The sequence below is a fragment of the Seriola aureovittata genome, chromosome 22 (assembly GCF_021018895.1).
Source record: "Seriola aureovittata isolate HTS-2021-v1 ecotype China chromosome 22, ASM2101889v1, whole genome shotgun sequence".
Lineage (NCBI taxonomy): Eukaryota > Metazoa > Chordata > Actinopteri > Carangiformes > Carangidae > Seriola > Seriola aureovittata.
Genome location: NC_079385.1, coordinates 6,127,204 through 6,148,891, shown reverse-complemented (window position 1 = coordinate 6,148,891; position 21,688 = coordinate 6,127,204). Strand labels below are relative to the sequence as shown.

At 40.8% G+C, this 21,688-nt stretch overlaps 2 protein-coding genes across 3 annotated transcripts; both read right to left on the bottom strand.

The window, feature by feature from the left end:
• Positions 1-63: 63 nt before the first annotated feature.
• On the bottom strand, positions 64-7,150 carry LOC130163670 (hemicentin-1-like). The gene is made up of 13 exons (XM_056368004.1): positions 7,051-7,150; positions 6,789-6,839; positions 6,440-6,688; positions 6,088-6,354; positions 4,668-4,961; positions 4,305-4,574; positions 3,743-3,991; positions 3,393-3,659; positions 2,792-3,037; positions 2,393-2,701; positions 939-1,214; positions 517-765; positions 64-428 (listed from the first exon to the last, which is right to left on the bottom strand). Exons 1-13 carry the CDS (start codon positions 7,100-7,102, stop codon positions 406-408), a joined length of 2,802 nt encoding a protein of 933 aa, XP_056223979.1. The 5' UTR covers positions 7,103-7,150; the 3' UTR covers positions 64-405.
• A 2,567-nt stretch (positions 7,151-9,717) lies between these two features.
• On the bottom strand, positions 9,718-21,536 carry mapk12b (mitogen-activated protein kinase 12b). 2 transcript variants are annotated; one of them, XM_056368187.1, is made up of 18 exons: positions 21,230-21,536; positions 20,281-20,410; positions 19,936-19,994; positions 19,736-19,847; positions 19,528-19,557; positions 17,981-18,028; positions 17,771-17,885; positions 17,590-17,661; positions 17,174-17,253; positions 16,223-16,301; positions 15,944-16,117; positions 14,048-15,152; positions 12,799-12,861; positions 12,391-12,639; positions 12,033-12,290; positions 11,071-11,319; positions 10,877-10,985; positions 9,718-10,081 (listed from the first exon to the last, which is right to left on the bottom strand). In XM_056368187.1, the coding sequence occupies exons 1-12, from the start codon at positions 21,346-21,348 to the stop codon at positions 15,088-15,090; spliced, it is 1,083 nt and encodes a 360-aa protein (XP_056224162.1). In that variant the 5' UTR covers positions 21,349-21,536; the 3' UTR covers positions 9,718-10,081; positions 10,877-10,985; positions 11,071-11,319; positions 12,033-12,290; positions 12,391-12,639; positions 12,799-12,861; positions 14,048-15,087. The 2 variants fall into 2 exon arrangements, with proteins under 2 accessions (XP_056224162.1, XP_056224163.1); XM_056368188.1 differs by lacking the exon at positions 17,981-18,028.
• Between the last annotated feature and the right edge of the window lie 152 nt (positions 21,537-21,688).

The following is a 21,688-nucleotide window of genomic DNA, read 5'->3' as shown; positions in this document are numbered from 1 at the left end:
AACATTACTTAATCTCAGATGTGTCACATGAATGATTAATTAATGCTGGGTAATCAGTCAAAGTCCAGTGCTTCATTGTTTATTAAGTATAATAGTGCATATTGTTTGGCAAGAGAAATGGTCATACATCATGGGAAAAAACCAGATTAGCTTTGTGTTATTAAAACCCAGTAACCTATTACTCAAGCACACGATCCATACGTCCTTTGTCTGTGCCGTCTAATCTTGTTCATGGTCACAAAGAGTTTGGACCTGTCCCAGCATGCATTATGCAGGGAAACGCCCTGCTTAGGCCATCACAGTGAGAGTACACAGTGCTTGAGCAAACAGTCATATATGTATAGTAAGTGTCATTAATAAGAAGATAACCGGACTGTCAGGAGAATGTCGTTTCCCTCCAGCGTCTCAACATCCACACCAGTGAGGATCTGCAGTGAAAAAGCATCAATTACAGTGAGAGCAGATAACAGCCATGAACTGTGTCTACATGCACTCAAACGTTCAACAACAGCCTACCTGAGACACCGAGCGTCTCGCTGATCATCGCCGTCTTCCCGGTGAACGTGTTCTCAGCCCGGCAGCTGATGGACTCCTTGGAAACGTGGCGGTTCACAGAGATGTCGATGGCGCTGCCCGTCACGTTCTTCCCGTACACGGTCCACGTGAAGCTGCAGGAAGGAGTGCACTCAGCTGAGCATGTAAAGCTCGCCGGGACCCCAATTTCAAGAGAGTCTGGTCCTGAAATCACCACGTTCTTTGGTCCCTCTGCAAGAGAAGAGCCACTTAAAAGAAATACAGGCAACAATAATATTCCAATAAAGCCGCACAAAGTAAGATTTTCAAGCGAAGGAGAAGTGAATTAAAACATACTCCTGCTACTCAAACAGGTACCAACATGCAAAAAAACAAGTAAGTTTTCTGAAAGATGTGTCATTTACCAGGCACCACCACGACAGTCTCAGCGGTTCTGTTTTCCTTTGTCACAGGGTTGAACGCCACACAGGTGAGAGCAGCCTTGTATGGAGGTGTTACAGGTGTGAAGAGTATGGAGGAATTTGTGGACAGAAATTTGTCATGGTAAAACCAGGTGATGGAGCAGACGGGGAAGCAGTCAGTCAAACACTGCAGCTCTGTTGTGGACCCGGTCAGGACGACCATCTCCTCACCCACTGGCCCTTTGCTGCGTTGCACAATCTGCACCTCGTCTGGCCCATCTGGAAGGTATAACAAAGTTTTCAGTACTCTGTTGACAGAGTAAAAAAGGATGGTCCTCCCCTGGGTTATTAATATTTATGTTGAATACTCCTCTCGACACCCTCCCTACAACATGTCAAAAAGTATCTATCAAGCAGCAACCTCCGGGGCTGAAAAATGAATCCAACGTGGAAGTGCCGGAAACTGCAGTTCCTCAAATGACCACTTGAGGCTGGATTCAAATGCAAGTAAATCTCCATAGACTCTCATATTAAAATTTCCAACTTCACTGCAGAAATAAACATGTTTACAGCCTGGTACAAAAACAGTTTTGGTCTCTATAGCTAGTTTCCTCCTTCATGACAACCGTTACCATAGCTCACCTGTTTAAATTTTAATAAGACTTAATTTTATACATAATTGAGGGCGTGGTTGCTTTAAGTGACAGGTGGGTGATCAATGCTTGCCACAAACTTGGCTCCACACACGGCCCACCTCTTCGTCTGTTTTTGGATTAGGAGGGAGTTAGTTGGAGTCAGGTACAGTAGGTACTGATAAGATGGCCACGGCAGCGTAGCTCACTCTGAGCTTCAAAACCGCTCTTCAGAAACCTTTGGTTGACGTCATAGAGGCTACGTCCATCCTTATATGCAGTCTCTGGTACCTATTTAACTATTTGCCATTTATTATTTTATTATCTATTTATTATTTATTTTATCTTATCCTTATTTTATTTGCAGAGGAAGAAAAAAGTTGCTCCCCTCAGACAAAATAAATATTGAATACCCTAATTTTTGTACATTCCCTAAGTTTGACATTTTGAGGCACACACTTAGCCAAATGTATTTCAATTACAATTAGCCAAGTGTCCAATTACTTATGAACCCTTGAAATTTGAGGACTCTGTGAATTGGCACTTCAATGTAGTATCCTTTTCTTTATTTCAAATTGAATGTGTTGAATCTCGGAGCCTGAGGAAGAAAAAATGTGTGTAAAAAAAAAAAATGTGTTGCTGAACACCAAATTTAATGGCAGGCTTGAAGGCACCTCAGTGTTAGCTCATAAGGAAGAACATTTTTCATTCCCCTTCCCAGTTCAAATTATTTGAAGCCATTAGCTAGCTCCCTCCTGACTCCATTTCTCCAATATGCTGGACTCCTCTGTATTAAGACGTGCTTTTAGTGACCCTGGTACTCACAGTTTACATGCATCAGGTAGCCAACAGACAGGATGGGAGTTCTAGACTCTTGTCGACTCTTGTTGTTGTGGTCGTGGTTTCCATCCTCTAGTACCAAACATTGGTATAAACCTCCATCCGCTCGCAGGAGAGGACTGAAGCTCATCGTGGTGTTGTCAGGGGAGAACCACACTCTTTCAGACGCTAGCATTGGGTGTTTGTTCTTCAGCCATGTGATGGAGGCTGGCTTCTGAGAGCCAGCACATTGCAGAGAGAAAGACTCGCCTGCAACCGGTAGAGCCTGAGAGGTGGGACGCACTGAAAACGGGTCTGTACAGAGAGAACATTATATATCACAAGGCTGCTGCAGCATAACATTTAACTCAAACCAATACAGAATCAATTGAAAATCAGACTCACCAATCACAGTGAGGTTCTTAGTGGTGGTGAGAGTGGCATTAGATACTGTGTTTGTGACCACACAGGTCAGAGGTTCAGTTATAGAGAAGTCACTAGCGATGATCTGCAGCTCACTTCTCTCATAAGTCTTCCCCATGTATGTCAGCGTAAAGGTGCAGGATGGGATGCATGTGGCCGAGCATATGAATGTGTACTGTTTTCCAATCGACACTGTGCTGTCACCAGTGATGGTAACGTTAGATAAGCCTAGAAGAGGAGATTTAAAAAATATGATTGAATGTTCTATGCTCATTTTACACTTTTTAAAAGTTCTTAAAAGTTTTTTTAAAGTGGGTTTACATCCAAATGTGGTGCAAATTTTAACAGCATTTCTGTGAATTTATCTCCATCCACTAGTGTTATGCAAAAATTAGGAGTTTGTTCGTGAAGCTAATGGAGCTAATTCTCTATCGCAGAGAGGGCGCAATAAAAGGTTAATTAAAAGAGGTAAAAGGTGAAAAAACACATAGAAAACATGATGGAAATGTGGGTAAAAACAGCTGGATGAAAACCATTCTATTGGTTGTTATTTCTCACTTTTGAGGTAATTTCTTTCACGTACTTGCCACCCAGAGATGCAGCCTCGAAGAGGACGAGAGAAGTGTGACGGTGTCCTCAGCTTTACAGACGAGCGTTTCAGAGGTGACGGTGCCTGGAGGTGGAGTGACAGAAATTGTGTTGCCCTGTGCGGTACTGAGGATCTCTTCTCCAGAGCCAACAGTCCAGGTGTAGCTGCAGGAGGGGTAGCAGTCAGCAGAGCAGGTAAAGTTAGACGCAACCCCTGCAGTCATAAAGGCTGGACCGCTGATCTGTACATTTGATGGTCCAGCTGAAAAGTTGGAAACACATTTGGTTGAAGAATATCGCTCCTGAGAAAATTCAAGAGTTCAAATTCAATTGTCTTATTATCACCTGTCACTTGCAGCGTCTTCTGGGCGGTGACTGACATTGATGTAGCAGGATTAACTGCTGTGCAGGTCAGGTTTTGTGTCGGGTGTAGTTCCTCAACCTGCAAACTCAGCTCCGGACCCCGAGAGGTCACATTACCACAGGTCCAGGTGAACTTACAGGTCGGGTAGCAGCTGGCTGAGCACTGGAAAACATACAGTTTTCCCACTGTCACTATGTCGACCCCACTGATCACCACTGAAGACGGCCCATCTGTGATTGGAGGTAGAACAAACAAGATAGGCCTCTCAATAAATGTTGTTCATTTACGACGTGATTTTTCTATTGCTGAAGTAGCTCCCTCAAGTTGTGGCCCGGGGTCGTCTTTCCCTGCTGTGGTGGCAACTCAAGAAGATGCTGATGGACACCAATGATGAATGAATCCAACAAGCTGGAGAGGCACCTTTTGAGCCCTGGCAGGAGGGGAAGCATGGCCACTGAGCAGCAGGGCCTTGCTTAAGGTCACTTCCTTGTTAGCTTATGAAGAAGCAGAAAGTATTTCTTATTCTCCTACTAGTGTACTCACATTTTACTTGCATCTTGTAGCTGACAGACTGGATGGGGAGCTCCCCCTCTGCCACCACACACTGGTATAAACCATCATCCGTCTGCAGGAGAGGACTGAAGCTCATCGTGGTGTTGTCAGGGGAGAACCGCACTCTTTCAGATGCTAGCACTGGGTGTTTGTTCTTCAGCCATGTGATGGAGGCTGGGTTCTGAGAGCCAGCACACTGCAGAGAGAAAGACTCGCCTGCCACTGGTTGGGCCTGAGAGGTGGGACGCACTGAGATGGGGTCTGTGCAGAGACAATAAGCATGAACATGACACGTTTGGTTTCTTGTACCTCATACTTTCTCTTAATCATGAGGGAGCGATGTCACAGACTTACCAATGACGGTGAGGTTCATAGTGGTGGTGAGAGTGGCGTGAGATATAGAGTTTGTTGCCTCACAGGTCAGTGGCTCTATTTTCGAGTAGTCGCTAAGGTTGATCTCAAGTTGACTGTAAAACTTTGGTTTCCCCTGGTGCAAGATGGGCATCTGGATTTGGTCACCCAGGAAAGTCTTCCCCATGTACTTCCATGTGAAAGTGCAGGATGGGATGCATGTGGCAAAGCATATGAACTTGTACTGTTTTCCCATCGTCACCGTGTGGTCACCATCGATGCTGATGTCCGATAAACCTGAGGAAGAAGTTAAAGAGCACGTTTGAATGTTTTGTGCATATTTCACAAAGTTGCATCAGAACGTGAATGCAATCTAACAAAAAACTAATAGGTGAGTTTAGGTATATTGCACATTTGAAGCTAGACTATGTAACTTCTGCTGAACGGCGGCCTCTGTGGCAGGAAAATAACTGAATGATGACTTTCCCAAGAGTTAGTTGCTTTAAATACATCGTAGGATGATCAAAATGAGGAGGTTAGGTATTAACTTCTTGTTTTAGTTCTGTGATAAAACCACTGAAATGTTTATTTGTTTATTACTCTTGGATCCCACACCACATTACAAAAATGATCCAGTCTTGCTTCCTCCAAATAAGAAGCATTTCCAAAATCAAACCTTTAAGCGATTTGGAAAAAGTCAATCGTGCATTAGTTTTCTCAAGACTGGACCTCTGTAACTCCCTCCACTCCCACTGTACCCATAAATCACTCTCCAGCCTCCAACTGGCTCAAAATGGTTAATTGCTGGTTTTAACAGATTTAGATGTAGATTTTATGTATAGTATCTTATTTGCTTTTGTTTGACCTTACTATCCAGCTTTCTGTTTTTGTATTGTCTTTGAGCCTCTTGTCTTGCTTTTGCCTCAATTATTAAAGTGCTTTTTAAAGGTGCTATATAAAAAAAGTCATCATTATTAATATTAATAGTAGTAGTAGGAGTAGCAGTATTGTTATAGCATATCATGTTATGTATATATTATACCTTGGTCATACCAGACCAAGTGAGGCTGTTGCAGTAAAATCCTTCAATGTACTGTCATTGAGAAAAGATGCAGTCTATTGCTTATTAGTTCAGTTTCTCATTTGTAAGAAGATTGTGTCATTTATTAGTCTTTCAAAAATGATCAGCCAGGCTTTAATCTTAGGAGTGTAATTCAAATGTAATTAGAGTGAACTGTCAAAAGAATCTAATCAAAACTAAATCACAACGTAATCTGCAAGTAAAGCAATTACACAAACTGAATTAAACATTAATGTGTAACACTGACTTTCACCATGTGTAATTGAACTGCAGCATACCCGGTTTATTTCTCACTATTTATTAGAACTAATTCTGATCTAAAGCTTCAGTTCTTTCACGTACTTGCCACCCACAGCTTCAGAGTTGTAGAGATGAAGAGATGTGAGACGGTGTCCTCAGCCTGGCAGAGGAGAGTTTCAGAGATGACAGTGTTGTAAGGTGGAGTGACAGAGATTGTGTTGCCTTGTGCAGTTTGGTACTTCTGACCGTCCAGGATAACAGCCCATGAGTAGCTGCAGGAGGGGTAGCAGCTGGCTGAGCAGGTAAAGTTGGATTCAAAACCGTAAGTCAGCATGGGAGGACCGCTGATCCGTATGTTCGACGGTCCAGCTGAAAAGTTTGGAAAAAGATTTGGATAATGGAGGCGCTGCTCAGGAAACTCATCAACTGTCATCTTCAGTTTGGTCATTTGTACCTGTCACTTGCAGCGTCTTGTGGACAGAGACTGACTTCCCTGTTGTGGGGTTCACCACTGTGCAGGTCAGGGTCTTTGTTGGCTCTATGTGCAGGAGCTGCAGGGTCAGCTCTGGCCCCTGAGAGGTCACGTTACCCCTGGTCCAGGTGAACTTGCAGCCTGGGTAGCAGTTGGCTGTGCACTGGAAGCTGTAGGGGATCCCCACTGTCACTATGGAAAACCCACTGATCTCAACTGCGGACGGCCCGTCTGCAGGGGCAGGTAGAAGGTTTGCTTTGAAGCAGTTGTCAAACATTTGAAGATAATCATGGGTAATTATGGGTAAGATTAAGACTTAAAAGCATCTTACATGAGATGTCCACCATGGTTCCACTGTGCTCAGTTTCACTGGCAGAAAAACCTTTGATATGAGAAACAAATTAACATAATTAACCTTCTGGCAGCTAATAAAACTCTGCAAACCTAATATATCTAATCAAATAATTATATAAAAACCCCATACTTAAATTTTTGTATCAGCACCTTAAAGAATGTCTGAAAATAATGAGCATTTAAGAGATGATAATATTATTTTTAAAAGCAGATGATGAGCCAGCGGTGCAGCCTCTTACCTGCCAGGCAGGTGAGCAGCAGCAACAGCACACAGGCTGAGTGATGAACCATGGTGCCTGAAGCCAGTCTGGAAGACTAACCATCCAAACTCTTATTATACATGGGGAAAAAGGCCTTGCCCAGTGTTATCACCCACTCATACAAAACACAGACAACATATTACCTAATATTCCTGGCAAAGGAGTGCAACAGGGTCGGTTATCAGCTGCATTTATTCTCTGCAGAGGGTGTGCAAGTTCGCAGCCGACGTGCGGCTTGGTTTTTGGCTCCAGTGGGTTGTGATTGTTTCATTATCTGACCTGGACCAAGTCCACACGTACAAAAGAAACTGTCTCTGTTTTTTCATATCTCCCTGTGGTGGAAGATGTAAAGATTTTCAACTCAGGTTATCACAGCATTTTGATAGAATACAGCTCCAGCTGTCTACAAGATCTGATACGTTTTAATCTTTTCTATGTGTATTTACCTTTCATTATTACTTGCTCTATGTTGTCGCTGTGCAAATCAAACATTCATGACTTGTAATTTGGATGTATGAATTATGGAGTCAAGCTTTTCTCACCTGGCACAGTCTTTCAAAGAGGTCATTACGGATATTGTCCAGTTTATGCATTTTTTTTTTTTTTTTTTTTTATTTTTAGAAGCAGAGCATATTGCAAATGTTTGTCTAATTTACAGCAATGTTGTGTTATATTAGGTTGATCAAAACATTTTACAGCTTTGGTGGGGGGGTTGAGCTTGAGTGAGAAAACAGTTCATGAATTTTGAAAGATGAGGACATTGCAAACATTTTGTGTCAAAGAAATGAAATGTGATCCTCAGTTTAGTTCACACTGATGTTTGCGTCTTCATCTTCTGTTACTTTGTGCTGATGATACTCGCTGTTTCTTTAACAGAAACATTTTCCAAACTTATTTCTTCTAATGTTTTTTTGTTTATTTTTTTCTTCTTCTTTGATAAATTTGGTTTAAGATTTAATTATTTTTTCCTTTTTTGGGGGAGCTGTCTTCATAAGTTTGTTTTATCTCACCATCACAATCCCTTTTGCACACTTAATTCATTATGGGTTATGGGATTTGTGTTTTTTTTTAATTCATTCATTTTTTTTTTTATTATTTGTTCAAAGAAACTAATCTAAAACTACACTAAAGGAAAGGGCAGGATTGTTATTTTTAAATAATATAATAATATGATAATAATATAATAATAATAATAACAATTTTGGATTATAGGAATTCTGGTGGCATAAATTGCCAAATATATGGTATGATCAAATCTGCTAAGAAGGCAAAAAGGTCATCTTTAATTGGTAAGGTGTACCGACATTATTTAATTTAATGAGTTGATGTAATAACTGTTCATCAAATGCTCACACCCTCTAGTGTGAATTTCACCTCTAAAGACCATAAACTGACAAGTGAAATTTTTTAATTTTTCAATCACATGTGGTGTGCCGTCAGCATATAGCCAGCTGGCGGAGCCAAACCTAAACTCGATGTACTCTAGCCTCCACACACACCTACAACAGTGTTCTCACTTATTTTGGCTGCCTGAACCTCTTCTCAGTGTGTGGGTGTGAACTATGCTTAACCTACATCTTCCTCACTTTGTCAATTTTATCACACTTGTTTGAGTAGAACTAAAAACAGCTTTATGATCTTAATGAGTTCATCCTTTGGGCTCATTACACTTATAGAAGGATGGATAGATAGAAAGATAGATAGATAGATAGGTAGATAGATAGATAGATATGTGGATAGATACTTTATTTGGTGTGTGTGTGTGGGGGGGGTGCCTTGCATAGACAGAATACCTCTTCAACTATCAGGTCCATATGCAAGAGCTTGATCACCATGGATTGGTAAAACCTCAAATAATTTATTCCATGTGTCAGTAACATTGTGACTGTTACTATAGCTGGGTACATTGTGAGAAACCAAAGGTAAATTTGAATTCTTTTTCCTCTCCTTGATTCTACTTCCTAGACATTGTAAAAGCGAAAAAATAAACATAAAACTTAATACAATGTTCAAAATACAATAAAGGTTGAATCGGCCACTAGATGGCAAACAATTGACTTGCTCGGGGCTCAGTGTCTGCTATCCAGGCCCCCATCTTGGCCAACGTGACTGGAAAATCCTATGGATAGACTCGAAATGACCACGAAAGGGTAAGGAAACAATATCAGTTTCTTCTTATTAGAACCGCTTTGGGATTTGATGGAATATTTAGTCATAACCAAAAATTTCACATGTAGACTGAAAAATGAGAATTTGGACCCTGAGTTTGCTTTGGGGCAGACATGAGCTGGTTAGCTCAGGCTACACTATGCTTACTATTAGTGGAAAGAGCAGCCTCTCTAGTTTCATACAACCCCCAGCATGGTGGGATCGAGCAACTGTTCTTTACATTGATAGGGGTCTTTTTTAGAAACAGAAATATTGAAATTATTGCCAAACAAATATCCTTTGGTCTAAATACACTTGGACTGTTGTTTTGGTAGCGTTAAAGCCTCGTCTTTTAGAGGCATAAAAAAAGAGACCAACACAGCATTCTGTCAACTTTTCACAGGCAACTATGTATCGCACCATTCTGCCCGACCCGGTTCCGGGTCCGTCGGCCCGTCTGTCACTGGAGTGTGGAAACCACTACACTGACATGTTGGATTTATTTAACATTTTTATTGTTTTGTCCCATAGGTGTCTGAGTCTTGTTATAAAAGTGCATTTTAATTATGTATAGACAGAAACGTATGTGTCAACATTTCAACTGTATTAGTGTAGAAGACTCTTACAAATATCTTCACAGATCAACAAATCCTGGCAGTAAATGTGCTCACTTCCTTCTCCACGCTTTGATATTGAAGTACCGTTCCACGTAACTTACTACAAAGTGCAAACAGGGTTCAGCCCACTGTCAACATGTGAGACAAATGTAAAAGAACTGCATGCAGAGTGAGATGCTGGTGTATGAGTCATTACTACGCCACAATTCAGTCACCTTTCTTTGTCACAAAATCATTCACAGAACCTAAAGAGGTGACAGACAAAGACAAAGAGACAAAGATTTTTGGTTAGAATAATAAGTTAGTAAATACTACCACAGCTAAAAGAATGATAAAAAATGTTAAATATCCACATTGTATAAAGGTAGATGTCCATGTGGTCTTGGACTATAAAGCAGAAACTGAGCCTTAAAACGATCCGTCAGGACTTCTGTAACTTTGTGATGTCCCACCATCCAACCTTGCAGGATTTGGTTTCTCTGAGTGTTTACCTGAAATCTGCTATATTTTTATTCAATCACTCATTCATCACAGTCAGCCAATCAGTAGAGAGGCTCAGAGCCTCCTCTCTTCTGATTGGCTCACCAACCTGTTATTACTTGAGCTCCAGAGAGAAGCCTGAGAGAGGAGATGTAAAACTACATTAAGATGGTTTTTGGTTTTTAAAATCACAACTATATCCTCTTATGGATCGACACTTCAAATAAAACATAGGAAAAATATGATAATAATAATATTAGTGAAGTAATATGTTGGGAACCACTAAAAAACAATCAAACAAATCATATTGTTACAGTATGCTACAGTAAGAGCCAATAATATGTTTTTGCAGTAGGAGGCTGCAGTTTCAGGACTGTCAGGACCACATTGCTAAGACCCTGGTTTTTCGCTACAGTACCACCTAGTGAACTGGTTGGAGGTAGTATTACTACTACCTGGGTTTCCGGTACAGTGATATTTGGTCTTAGGACTGTTGCCCTGAAAGTCCTGAAACTGCAGCCTCTGGGTCAGCAGAAACATGCTACTCATGAGAGTCTCACCTGTCTGCATTGGATCACAGTAAAGAGGCAGCAGAAATGATGAAGGCCAGCAGCAGCACTGCTGAAGTCACTTCAGGACGAGCGGACAGGTTGCGATCTGACCCTGTACCTGAAAAAAAAGAAAAAGCTGCAGGTCATCAGTTACTGTTGCTATGATGTAAGGTTATGTACATTAAGGCACATAGCTAATCTACCTTGTATTTGTACAGTTTTTAAAACTGTGGCTGTCTTCCTCGAAGCAGTGTTTTGTGCTTCACACTTGAGAGTGACAGATTTGAGAGGATGATCCACTGTCATCTCAATCACATTGCCCCTCAGGGTCAGAGTGTCCACATACGATACGTAGCGACAAGATGGCTGACATTCAGCTGTACACACGAACTTATACTTTTCTCCGATTTTGATCATGTTGGAGCCTTTGATCTGGACGTGTGATGGACCCGCTGAAAGAAAGATAGTGAGATCACTTCTCAGAAAAACCTCATTAAATGTACTTGATAAAAAAAGTGCAAATGGCATAGAATACTTTACATATGATGTCTTATTGGCTAACTCGTAGCTGGTCATCTGAATTACTTGAATGCGGTGGTTTTCTTTCTTGCCAAGAAACTGATACCACTTTCATGCTGGTATGTTAAATGAAGCCACAGCTAGATTAGCTTAGCATAAAGACATGGGGAAACAGCTAGCCTAGCTCCGTCTTAAAGTAAGAATCTGTTGACCAGCACCTCTAAAGCTCGCTAATTAACACATTATGTCTTGCTTAATTATAAAATAGTAATCCAGCACATAACAAAAAAACATCTCATATTTAAAAATTTTAAGCAATTAAATGATATGCATAACATTTTAATCAATGAACTTTAGAGGTGCTGGAAAACAGTTCAAGATCCCTATTTTCAGCCTTATGCTAAGCTAAGCTTCTCCTGGCCGTAGCTTCATATTTACTGTACAGACATGAGAGTGGTCATCTCATCTAACTCTTGCCAAAAAGGCTAATAAGCATATTTCCCCAACTTTCAAACAATTTCTTCAGTGCTTAATACTAGAGGTTAACATTAACTTGCAGGCATAGTTAGGTATCTGGGCCCCTCTTACTCATGGAAAAAAAGCATACTCTCCAGGTTTGGGCCCCTTTCACCACCAGTAAACTTACTTGTTACAGTTATGTTTCGAGTTGCAGTGACGAACAGCCCCGACACACTATTGGTGGCTTTACAGATCAGAAATTTGTAGCTGTCCATCTCCTGAGGAGTGACAGAAATCACATTCCCCTGACCACTAATCCATGGACCATTGTCTGCCTTCCAGGTGTAGGCACAAGATGGCTGACAGTAGGCGTGGCAGCTGTAGGTGTGGCTCACTGATGGATTCATCAAATCAGGGCCTGAGATGGAAATGTTGGCAGGCCCAGCTAAGGTAAGAAAGACACAAGTCATTATTATAAGGCAGTTATTCTAAAGGCCTTCATCTGGCAATCAAAATAGTTTCTTTAGTTCTCAACAACCTCATACCTAACACCTGCAGCTGCTTTGTTGCGGTGGCAGTCAACTCTGTGTGTTCATTTGTGGCTGTACATGTCACTGTTAAAGCCTCCACCCAACTGCTTACAGTGAAGGCTAGTACATTGCCCTGACCCTGGGCACTCTGGCCATCCAAAGACATAGAGTAGGTACATGCAGGACATTTGGCGTCGCACTCAATGCTGCTTGGCACGCCCACAGTTACATAGTCCGGACCCACAATCGATACTTTCACTCCTTCTGAAAATGTCACAATTAAAACTATCTTTTAGAAGGACGTTCATTTTCACATTTCTTTACAGCAATCAAGTCTATTTAATTGTATTTTGATATTTAAGATGATACAGACTGCACCTTTATGATAAGATTTATTGTTTGATTGAATGTAACATAACTTACTGTCATCGTCATCGTCATCTAGTTCAGGCTGCTCTCCATCTGAAGACAGTGCTGGCTGAAGGCCTGACAGGCAGTGAGAGAGTACTTTATAAACATCTAGTACTAAGCATAACAGTTTAAAAGCTAGAAACAACTCAAGATCCACTTGCCAGCACTTTCCAGAGCTTTTAACTGCATCATACAGTCTTTACCCGTAGAAGGAGTTGAGTTGAGATTGTTTTGTCAAACTAGGTCAACAATGAGCTTTGATGCTTCATTTTTAAACAAGGATGCAAAGTCATAAATGCGCCACGGACAAAAATCATAACTGTGATATGGTTGAAAGTGCAGGAAAAAGCTGATAAGTACCCTGATTTAAGTGAGGCTATGTAACTTTTCCAAGAAGGAATAACACATTTGTTCCCCAAAAGTTAAAATCATAAGTAATAAAACAAGTATATTTAGCTGCTACAGCCTCACTAGTACGGCTAGTAGCTTATTTTGGCCAACTTCTCAAGCTGTGTAAGTGACATTAATGGGTCTATTTGCTGTGCTTGTACTACTATTACACTATGTTTTAGCTTTTATCATGATCTCAGAATTGTCACTTGTGGTCACAGACATTATATACTATATTTAATGTATTAGTAGCAATATAACAATGTAAAAATACTTAATTACTTGTAAAACTTCAGCATGTAATCCCATTTATAATAAGCAAAATATCCTTTAAGTATAAAAACATGTAGTATTATACAGAAAAATATCCCTTGTGATTATATTTTTGGATTATTTTTACAAGCCCATTAATGTGTCAGTAGCATTTCACTGTCGTAGTTGAGGTGGAGTCAATTGTGACTACTTTACACGCTGTTATGTGATTTAATCTATAACAATAATCTTCTACAAACCATTAACTATATTGAAAAAGTTGATAGGTTGTATAATAACTGCTGACTATAGCTTTCAAATATGAATTAAAGGTACATTTACTTCTCAACTGTAAAGGACTAGAGGAATAAAGTAACTTGAGATAGAAAAATATAAGGACAGTACAAGATCTTCAAATTACACTGTAGTTCATGCTGTACCACATTTACAAAAGGTGACATACAAACTAAACGGCATTCACAGTAAAACTACGATTTCAAGCAGTAAATAAAAGACAGTATGGCAGCACTACTGTAGGCCTACATTGTGCCAAAGGACCAAATCATAGCAGCTAAAATTCAACCCCCCACTGTTATTTCACAAAGAAAATCCTTGTTACCTGCCAGAAACAGCAGCAACAAAAGTCTGCTGAGATTTGAATGTCCTCCGTTTTGTTTAGATGTGTAGTTATTTTCCATTGTCCTGTAAGAACGTGTAGTGTAAGGCCACCAGGAAATAGACAACTGGCGCTGCACAGCCAGTCAACATCAGCAGGCAAACAGCTCTTATCGGAGAGAGCCGAGAGGAAACACATCTGCCCTCTTAGTCACTCTAATGAGAAATCCATTGCTTAGATTGTGACCCAGAGTGTAAACGTTTGGCTATTTTTCCGGATTTTCTTCAGCTACAAATATTTACTAGCAAATTGTTCCTCAGTTGTCCAGATGAGAGGGGAGTCCATGGAAGAGTTAAGGAACATATAGCAGCAGTGCTCCTGCCTTTGAGTTTCTGGCTCAGAGTCGGCTTGAGAGAATGCTTTGGATAGTTTAATGGTTCGGAGAGTGAGCCCCAAAAGGAAATGTCACAGTTCTGATCACTCTAAAGGGAATATGTTGCATTCAAGTTATGATTTATAATGCAAAACAGACATATTATTACAAACAAAATTTAATAGAATAAGCTACAGAGTAAACACCTAAAATAAGATTAGAGAAGTAGTCGTGCAGTCCAGCTGTAGAAGCTGATATGATTTGTGTGTAAGCATATTATTCACTTCTGCCCTTCCAGCATTCAGCTTGGTACTGTACGACTGGTGACCTCGCCCCGTAGTACCAGAATTAATGTCCATTATCAGAGTAAATGATCAAAATGCAAACAGATGAAAAAACAGTTGCACAATGGACACACTGAGTTTAAGGACACAGACGCAGTTAGCTTGGATTTAAACATGAGGGCTACACATTGATGGACAAAATAATCTGGCACACAAACACTAAAATGACAACTGAGCTTCTTAACAATTGAGCAAATCACATTTATTAAAAGCAAAAACTTAAAAAAACAAACTAACAACAAATCCCTCACTCCTATACAAATACAAAGAAATGTAAAAATGTGTGTGCAGAGGTATGTGTGCACAATGTGTGTGTCTGTTTGGTCTTAAAGTGACGTCTCCTTTGAGTCCCGGGGCAGCCTGAAGGTCAGTATCTCTGTGAAAGTGTGACCTGTACAAACGCAAAGGAAAGGATCATGCATCAGCTTTACAGCATGTCTGTGTCCGGACCTTTTATCTTATGAAACAATTCTTTTCCTGTATAAAAGCACATCAAATCAGAGCATTAGTGACCTCCTCTGGCAAAAAGCAGGTACTGTCATCAGGTAATGTCTTCTTGCTATAACTCTGACTGGCCTTTGTCTGGCCTGTAAATGAACACAACCAAAGGTCCCTTTAAGAGGTATAAAGTCTTAAACCAGCATTTGTAAACATAACACCGACAGCTTCTAAAGTTCATATGGCAGATGTGTTAGCTAACACTTGCCTATTTACACATCCAGCCAAACATTAGGATTTATCTAGAGTTGTGTTTCAGGTGATGTGATAAATTTAAGTCCAATATTCTCTCTCCGTATAGCTCTGTTTTGTTCTGTTTTCAGTAATTCCTAAGAGAAATATCTTAAGCTATTAAATGCTACATAGTCTTTACTAGCAAGTAGCTAACTTTGCTGTTTGGTGCAGGTCAGGTTGAATTCAGTGCATTTATCAGAGCGCTTCCCATGAAAACAGCTAATAACTGCTGCAGGAAACAAGGCTAACGAGAGCTGTGAGCCTGAACGAAAACATTAATGTTGTGGATCTTAACCAAAACAATTAGCTGAAAGAGGCTAAAATAAAACTCAGAAGAGCTGAGGTGAACTGCACAATTTGGTTATGTTTTCTGCAGGTTTGACAATACAACTGAAACATATTGATTTAATGCAGCTTTAAATCCAAATCAGCCTCTCCCCTCCCTCTTACGTTTCCACTGGTCCAGCGGCAGGTCTGTGTTGTCCATGGTCTGATCGTAGGGCAGCGCCTCAGTCTCCTCCTCTGTGTCTCTGAAATCGCTAAAGAAAGGCAGGTCCAGCGCCTCCGCGGCGCTCACCCTCCTCTCAGGGTCCAGGAGCAGCATCTTTTCCAAGACACACACGGCTGCGGTGCACAAGGACATGTCAGAGTCAGCATGGTGGAATTTTGTGGACATAACTTGCTCTTATCATGAGGTACATAAAATGGACAGCAGAGATCTTCACGTACCATTTGGGCTAGCTTTGGAGAAAACAGAGTGCAAATCTTTTTTTGGCACTTTTGGTAGATTTCTGATGTAGTTTTTGGCCTGTTAAGAGAGGAAGTTTAGAGAGAAAGGTGACAGAAGATGGCATTTTAAATATATTTTACACTTTTCCGTTGTTTCATTTGAAGTGTTGACTCTCAGGCTACTCTCTGGAGCTCTAGTAACAACAGGTCGGTGAGCAAATCAGAAGAGAGGAGGCTCTGGGCCTCTCTTCTGATTGGCTCACCGACCTGTTTACTGAGTGATTGAATCAAAATATAGCATATTTCAGCTAAACACTCAGAGAAACCAAATTCTTCAAGGTTAGATTGTGGGTCCAAGTGGGCGGGGCTTGGAGCGGCTGAGGACGGTGACTGCTTTGATGTGACATCGCAAAGTTACAGAAGTCTTGATGACTCGTTTTAAGGCTCAGTTTCTGAATACAGGCTGTGTGCGTTTCTCTGTGGACTGAGCGCTTTGATACTTTCACAGTATGAATCTAGAACGCAGACCTGCTTTATAATCAAACAACACATGGAACTTCACTTCATAAACTATCACTTTACATAATATGGGACCTTTAATGATGGATAACAGCTGCTGAGGTCAGTTTGAATTCACTCAGCAATGATCTATTTCAACTGAGGAAAAAAAAAAATCCTGTAAAAACCACTCCAACGGCATAAGGTTATGGTGCAGGAGGGGCTTGAGAATTTTCTAGGGATATTATAAAACTTCTTTTTATGATGAAAACTATAAAAATGAAGCTAACCCCGCTACTGGAATCCACTGTAACCACAATGGATACGAGCTGTCCACAGCTGCTGTTCTCTTTGAGGTTTGAGGGAACTACAACTACAAACTTTTTACAGCCACCGTTCATCTTGTTCAACTCAGTGAGTGTTTCATGGTCAAAAGGATCGAGTGTGTCTTACATCTTGGCTCTGTAGCTTCACAACAAAGTCAGCAGTTGGAGTTCCTGTCATCTTCATGATTTCTCTGAGTTGGTCCAGGTCTGACAGGAGCTATGGTCAAGTATCATTTGTTGTATGCGTTTTTAGCATTCAAAAAAGAGCTTCTGTTTACCTTACAAAGCTAGTGTGATCAACACGAAGAGACTGTAAAAACAGGAAAGTAGACTTTCATCATAGAAATTATGCTAATTTGTCTAGGCTTCATTGTTTAGTTTCGAAATACAACTGGCAATGACCTGTTTTTTTTTTTTACCAAGGACAACAGATCTAGAAGGAAGTTGAGTCATACCTCTCATTACAAAACAGTAACATCCAACAGGTTTGACACTGCCTACAAAGGGTAAAATAAAGCTGGCATTGAGGACAGTTAAGGATACGATCGCTTCCCTTGAACAGCGGCTTTCCCAGCAGCATCTCTGCCATGATGCAACCTGCAGACCAGATATCCACTGCAACAGAAAAGCAGCAAACATCAGCTTTCTCAGTGAATCTTGTTTTGTTTTTGTTTCGTGCTCTCGTTACTCCTGTTGACACATATTGCGATATATGAGAGTTTACCAGTTTGTGTGTAGTGCATCCAGTTGAGGATGACCTCAGGTGCTCGGTACCAGCGTGTCACAACGTAGCCGGTCATTTCTGTGTCCGCCTGCCTCGCCAGGCCAAAGTCAAGAATCTAAATCAGAGAGAAAATAAATACAACTGTAACATGAAGATGTGTGAATGTATGGAAAGTACACCTCAAGATGGCCAGATTTTGAGTTAGAGTACCTTTAACTCGCAGTCTGGGTTAATGGCCAAATTTCCAGGTTTAAGGTCCTATGGGATATGGAGGTGTGAGGTAGAGGAAATACTGAGAATATTAATTACACAGTAAGTTAGAGCTGTCATCAGAAGACATTTGCTTGTCAGTTTTTCATGTTTTGAGTACAGTATTTGTTATACAGCGGGGAAAATAAGTATTGAAGGCATTAACATTTTTCTCAGTAAATATATTTCTAATGGGGCTATTAGCATGAAATTGTCACCAGATGTCAGTAACAAGCCAAGTAATCCACACATACAAAGAAATCAAAACATATATGTCCATAAATTAAGTTATGTGTAATAAAATGAAATGACACAGGGAATAAGTATTGACCACATGAAGAAAAGGATGTGCAAAAAGGGATGGAAAGCCAAGAAAACAGCTGAAATCTGTCAGTATTTAGAAAGCAGTCCTGCCCCCTATCAGTGCAAATTAATATCAGCTGGTTTAGTCCTAATTGATGGCCTATAAAAAGGTTTCTCATTACCAAGGTGTCACACAATGGGCATCTCATGATGGGTAAAAGCGAAGAGCTTTCGCAAAACCTTTGCAACCTTATTGTTGCAAAAACATACTGATGACATTGGTCACAGATGTATTTCTAAACTTCTAAACTTCTGAACTCCTGAATGTCCCAGTGAGCACCGTTGGGGCCATTATCCGGAAGTGGAAAGAACATCATTTCACCATAAACCGGCCACGACCAGGTGCTCCTCGCAAGATTTCTGACTGAGGAGTCAAAAGAATAACTAGAAGAGTTGTCCAAGAGCCAAGGACCACCCGCGGAGAGCTTCTGAAAGACCTGGAATTAGCAGGTACAGTTGTTTAAAAGATAACAATAAGTAATTCACTCAACCACCATGGCCTCTATACACGCTCACCTTACCAATTTATGGACATATACAGTATGTTTTGATTTCTTTGTATGTGTGGATTACTTGGGTTGTTACCGAGACCTGGTGACAATTTCATTTCAATAGCCCCATTAGAAATATATTTACTGAGCTGTGTTTACGTGCCTGGTTAATTTTAGGTAGCAAAATATTTCCAAAATGGATATATAAATAACATTTTGGGATAAAATTCTTCAACTCTGGTTATGTTAATTGAGATTTAAAGAAATATACAAGGGCACACAGAGACTTTATATCCCTGAACACTGACTAGAATGCTCCTGCCTCCTCCAGGGCTGGAAACAATGAACTCTATCCAGCTGTTCAGTGCGAACAAATTCAGATTTCTAAAATTAATTCTCACAATTTCTACCGGTACTAACTGAAGAGTAAAGTCAAAGAAATATGTTTCGACATCATAGACCTTTCAATAACAAAATTTAACAGACAGCTTATCGCTCTGTGTTGAGTTTAGAGAGACATGAAAAAACACACAAACACACACACATAGAGCAAAGCTCCCTTTGTGGGAATGGGGATGAATGGCATTTGGTGTTGAAAAAGAGCAAGAACCCCACCCCCAAAGCTCATAGACTGAAAGGTCAAAGTTCACGCACCCTGTGGATGATCCCTGCGGAATGGATATACTGAGGAGAGAGAAAAAAAACAGACAACATCAACAACTTCAGCTGGACTCACTTTGTTCACGTAATTATTAACAATGGCGGCGGACATGACTTTTAGTGAGACACAACTGCTACTGTATCTATGAACCGATACTGAGCGGATGCCAGTGACAGTCAATGTGTCAGTAAAAGCTTTCACCTTGAGTCCTTTCAGCATCTGATAGACGAGGAACTGCACTCTGTCCTCCGATAACCTCTCCAGCTTCATCAGCTTCCCCAGGTCAGTGCCCATGAACGGCATCACCAGGTAACTGTGGAGGAGAGAAGAAGACGCGTCAAATTATCCAAAATGCACCAACTGCTTTAATAATGACTGTTTAGGAAGACACAGGAACTTACAAGTCACGTAAACGGTCCAATGAGATTTCAGCAGTGAAAACATCCAGCAGACCAATCACCTGCTCAGAACCAATCAGGAAAAAATTAAATCTGATTAATATAGTATTTATTCACGAATGCAAGAAAAATCAAACAGTTCTTTTGTCACCAAATATTGTAATTTCCTTTTCCCCCTTCAAATTGTCTAATCTGCTCCAACATCAGGCTGCAATGCCTCTCCCTTCTTCTCTCAGAGTAGTTCTTTTCATTAACTGCCTTGCAAACTATTAATCTCAGTTAAAAGAAAATAAACCACAGACCAAAAATACATGTGCAGCTTTAAAGTTATCCAAAGAGAGCTCTTACATTTTCATGCTTCATGTGTTTGAGGAGTCGCAGCTCTCTGTATGCCCTTTTGGCAAAAAGTTTGGACTGGAAGGGCCGGTGGAGTTTCTTGATGGCCACCTGCGTCCCTGTCCGGCGGTCCCATGCTGAACTGAAATGGACAGATCCATGTTATGTAGTTACATTACAAAAGAAAGGTTGAGCTGATGGAAGTTTTATTGTGGAAAAAATGCTCTCTTTAGTCCATTTCCAATGTTGGTGTCTATAAGGAAATCCACAGGTGTAATTAATAACATCTGGGACACCTGAATGGAGCTGTCTTTAATGATATTAATTATACCTGTGCCTTCCCTGCTATGACAAGTCACACCAGTCTGCTGGCCATTTGTGATTGAAGACAAAGTAATGGTGCATTCTATGCACTTAAGTCCAGGTCTTTGACTTTTCCTAACAATGAGACTGGGGGTGGTTTTCTTTGTTCACCCTCATCCACGCAACACAATGCAGAGAGAGGCCCTGCAGAGCCAGCTGTGGAGAGACCCCTGACCAAAATACCCCACACCAACAGTGGTGCTGCTGCAGGACCTTTGTACTAGTAAAAATAAAAGTTAAAGTAAAAATAAAGTAAAACAGTTATATGAAAAATATAGTGCTTATTTAAAAAAAAAAAAAGGTTTAGGTTTGTTTCTTAAACAATGGGAACAAGTCAGAGTGTGCAAATTAAAACATAAAATATAAAAAGGAGTATTGTGTTTTTCTATAGTATATAGTGTGGTGTATTGCTACAATGAGGGTAGATCTCTTATTTCCACAGTTTATTTTCTCAGGAAGCAGGAAGACTAAATACTGTTTGACTGTGATTCTAGAGCAAGACATAACATAAAGCCTACCTCCAAAACAGCTGATATAAACAAAGCTAAAAACAATATTTCTGTGAGCTGCAAAGGTGTTGTTCTCCCCCCAGACTTACCACACTGTTCCATACGCTCCTGTCCCGACCTGCTTCAAGTCCCGGTACCTCTCCGGAACCTCCCACACAGTTCTGTTTACCTCCTGCCGGTAGAATCCCGTCCTGGACCGCACAGCCATACCGTCCCTACCGACTCGACAAGGCTGAGCTCAGGAAGTGGGTCCGCTCATGTGCAGAAATAACGGTTTTTTTTTATTTTTAGTTATCGTAAACTTCCAAGACGCGCAGCCAGTCCCACAGTGAAGACTAAATATAAATTCCTCCAGATGAACCAGCCGACCACTTGTGCGCCTCGTAGGGTCGCAAGTTAACCCCCCCCCCCCCCCCCCCCCCCCCACACACACACACACACACCACACACACACACACACACACACACATACATACACACACACACACACACACACACGTCGTTAGTCATGGGTCCTGGTCGCCCGGGGCAGTCTATGGGTGTGTCTA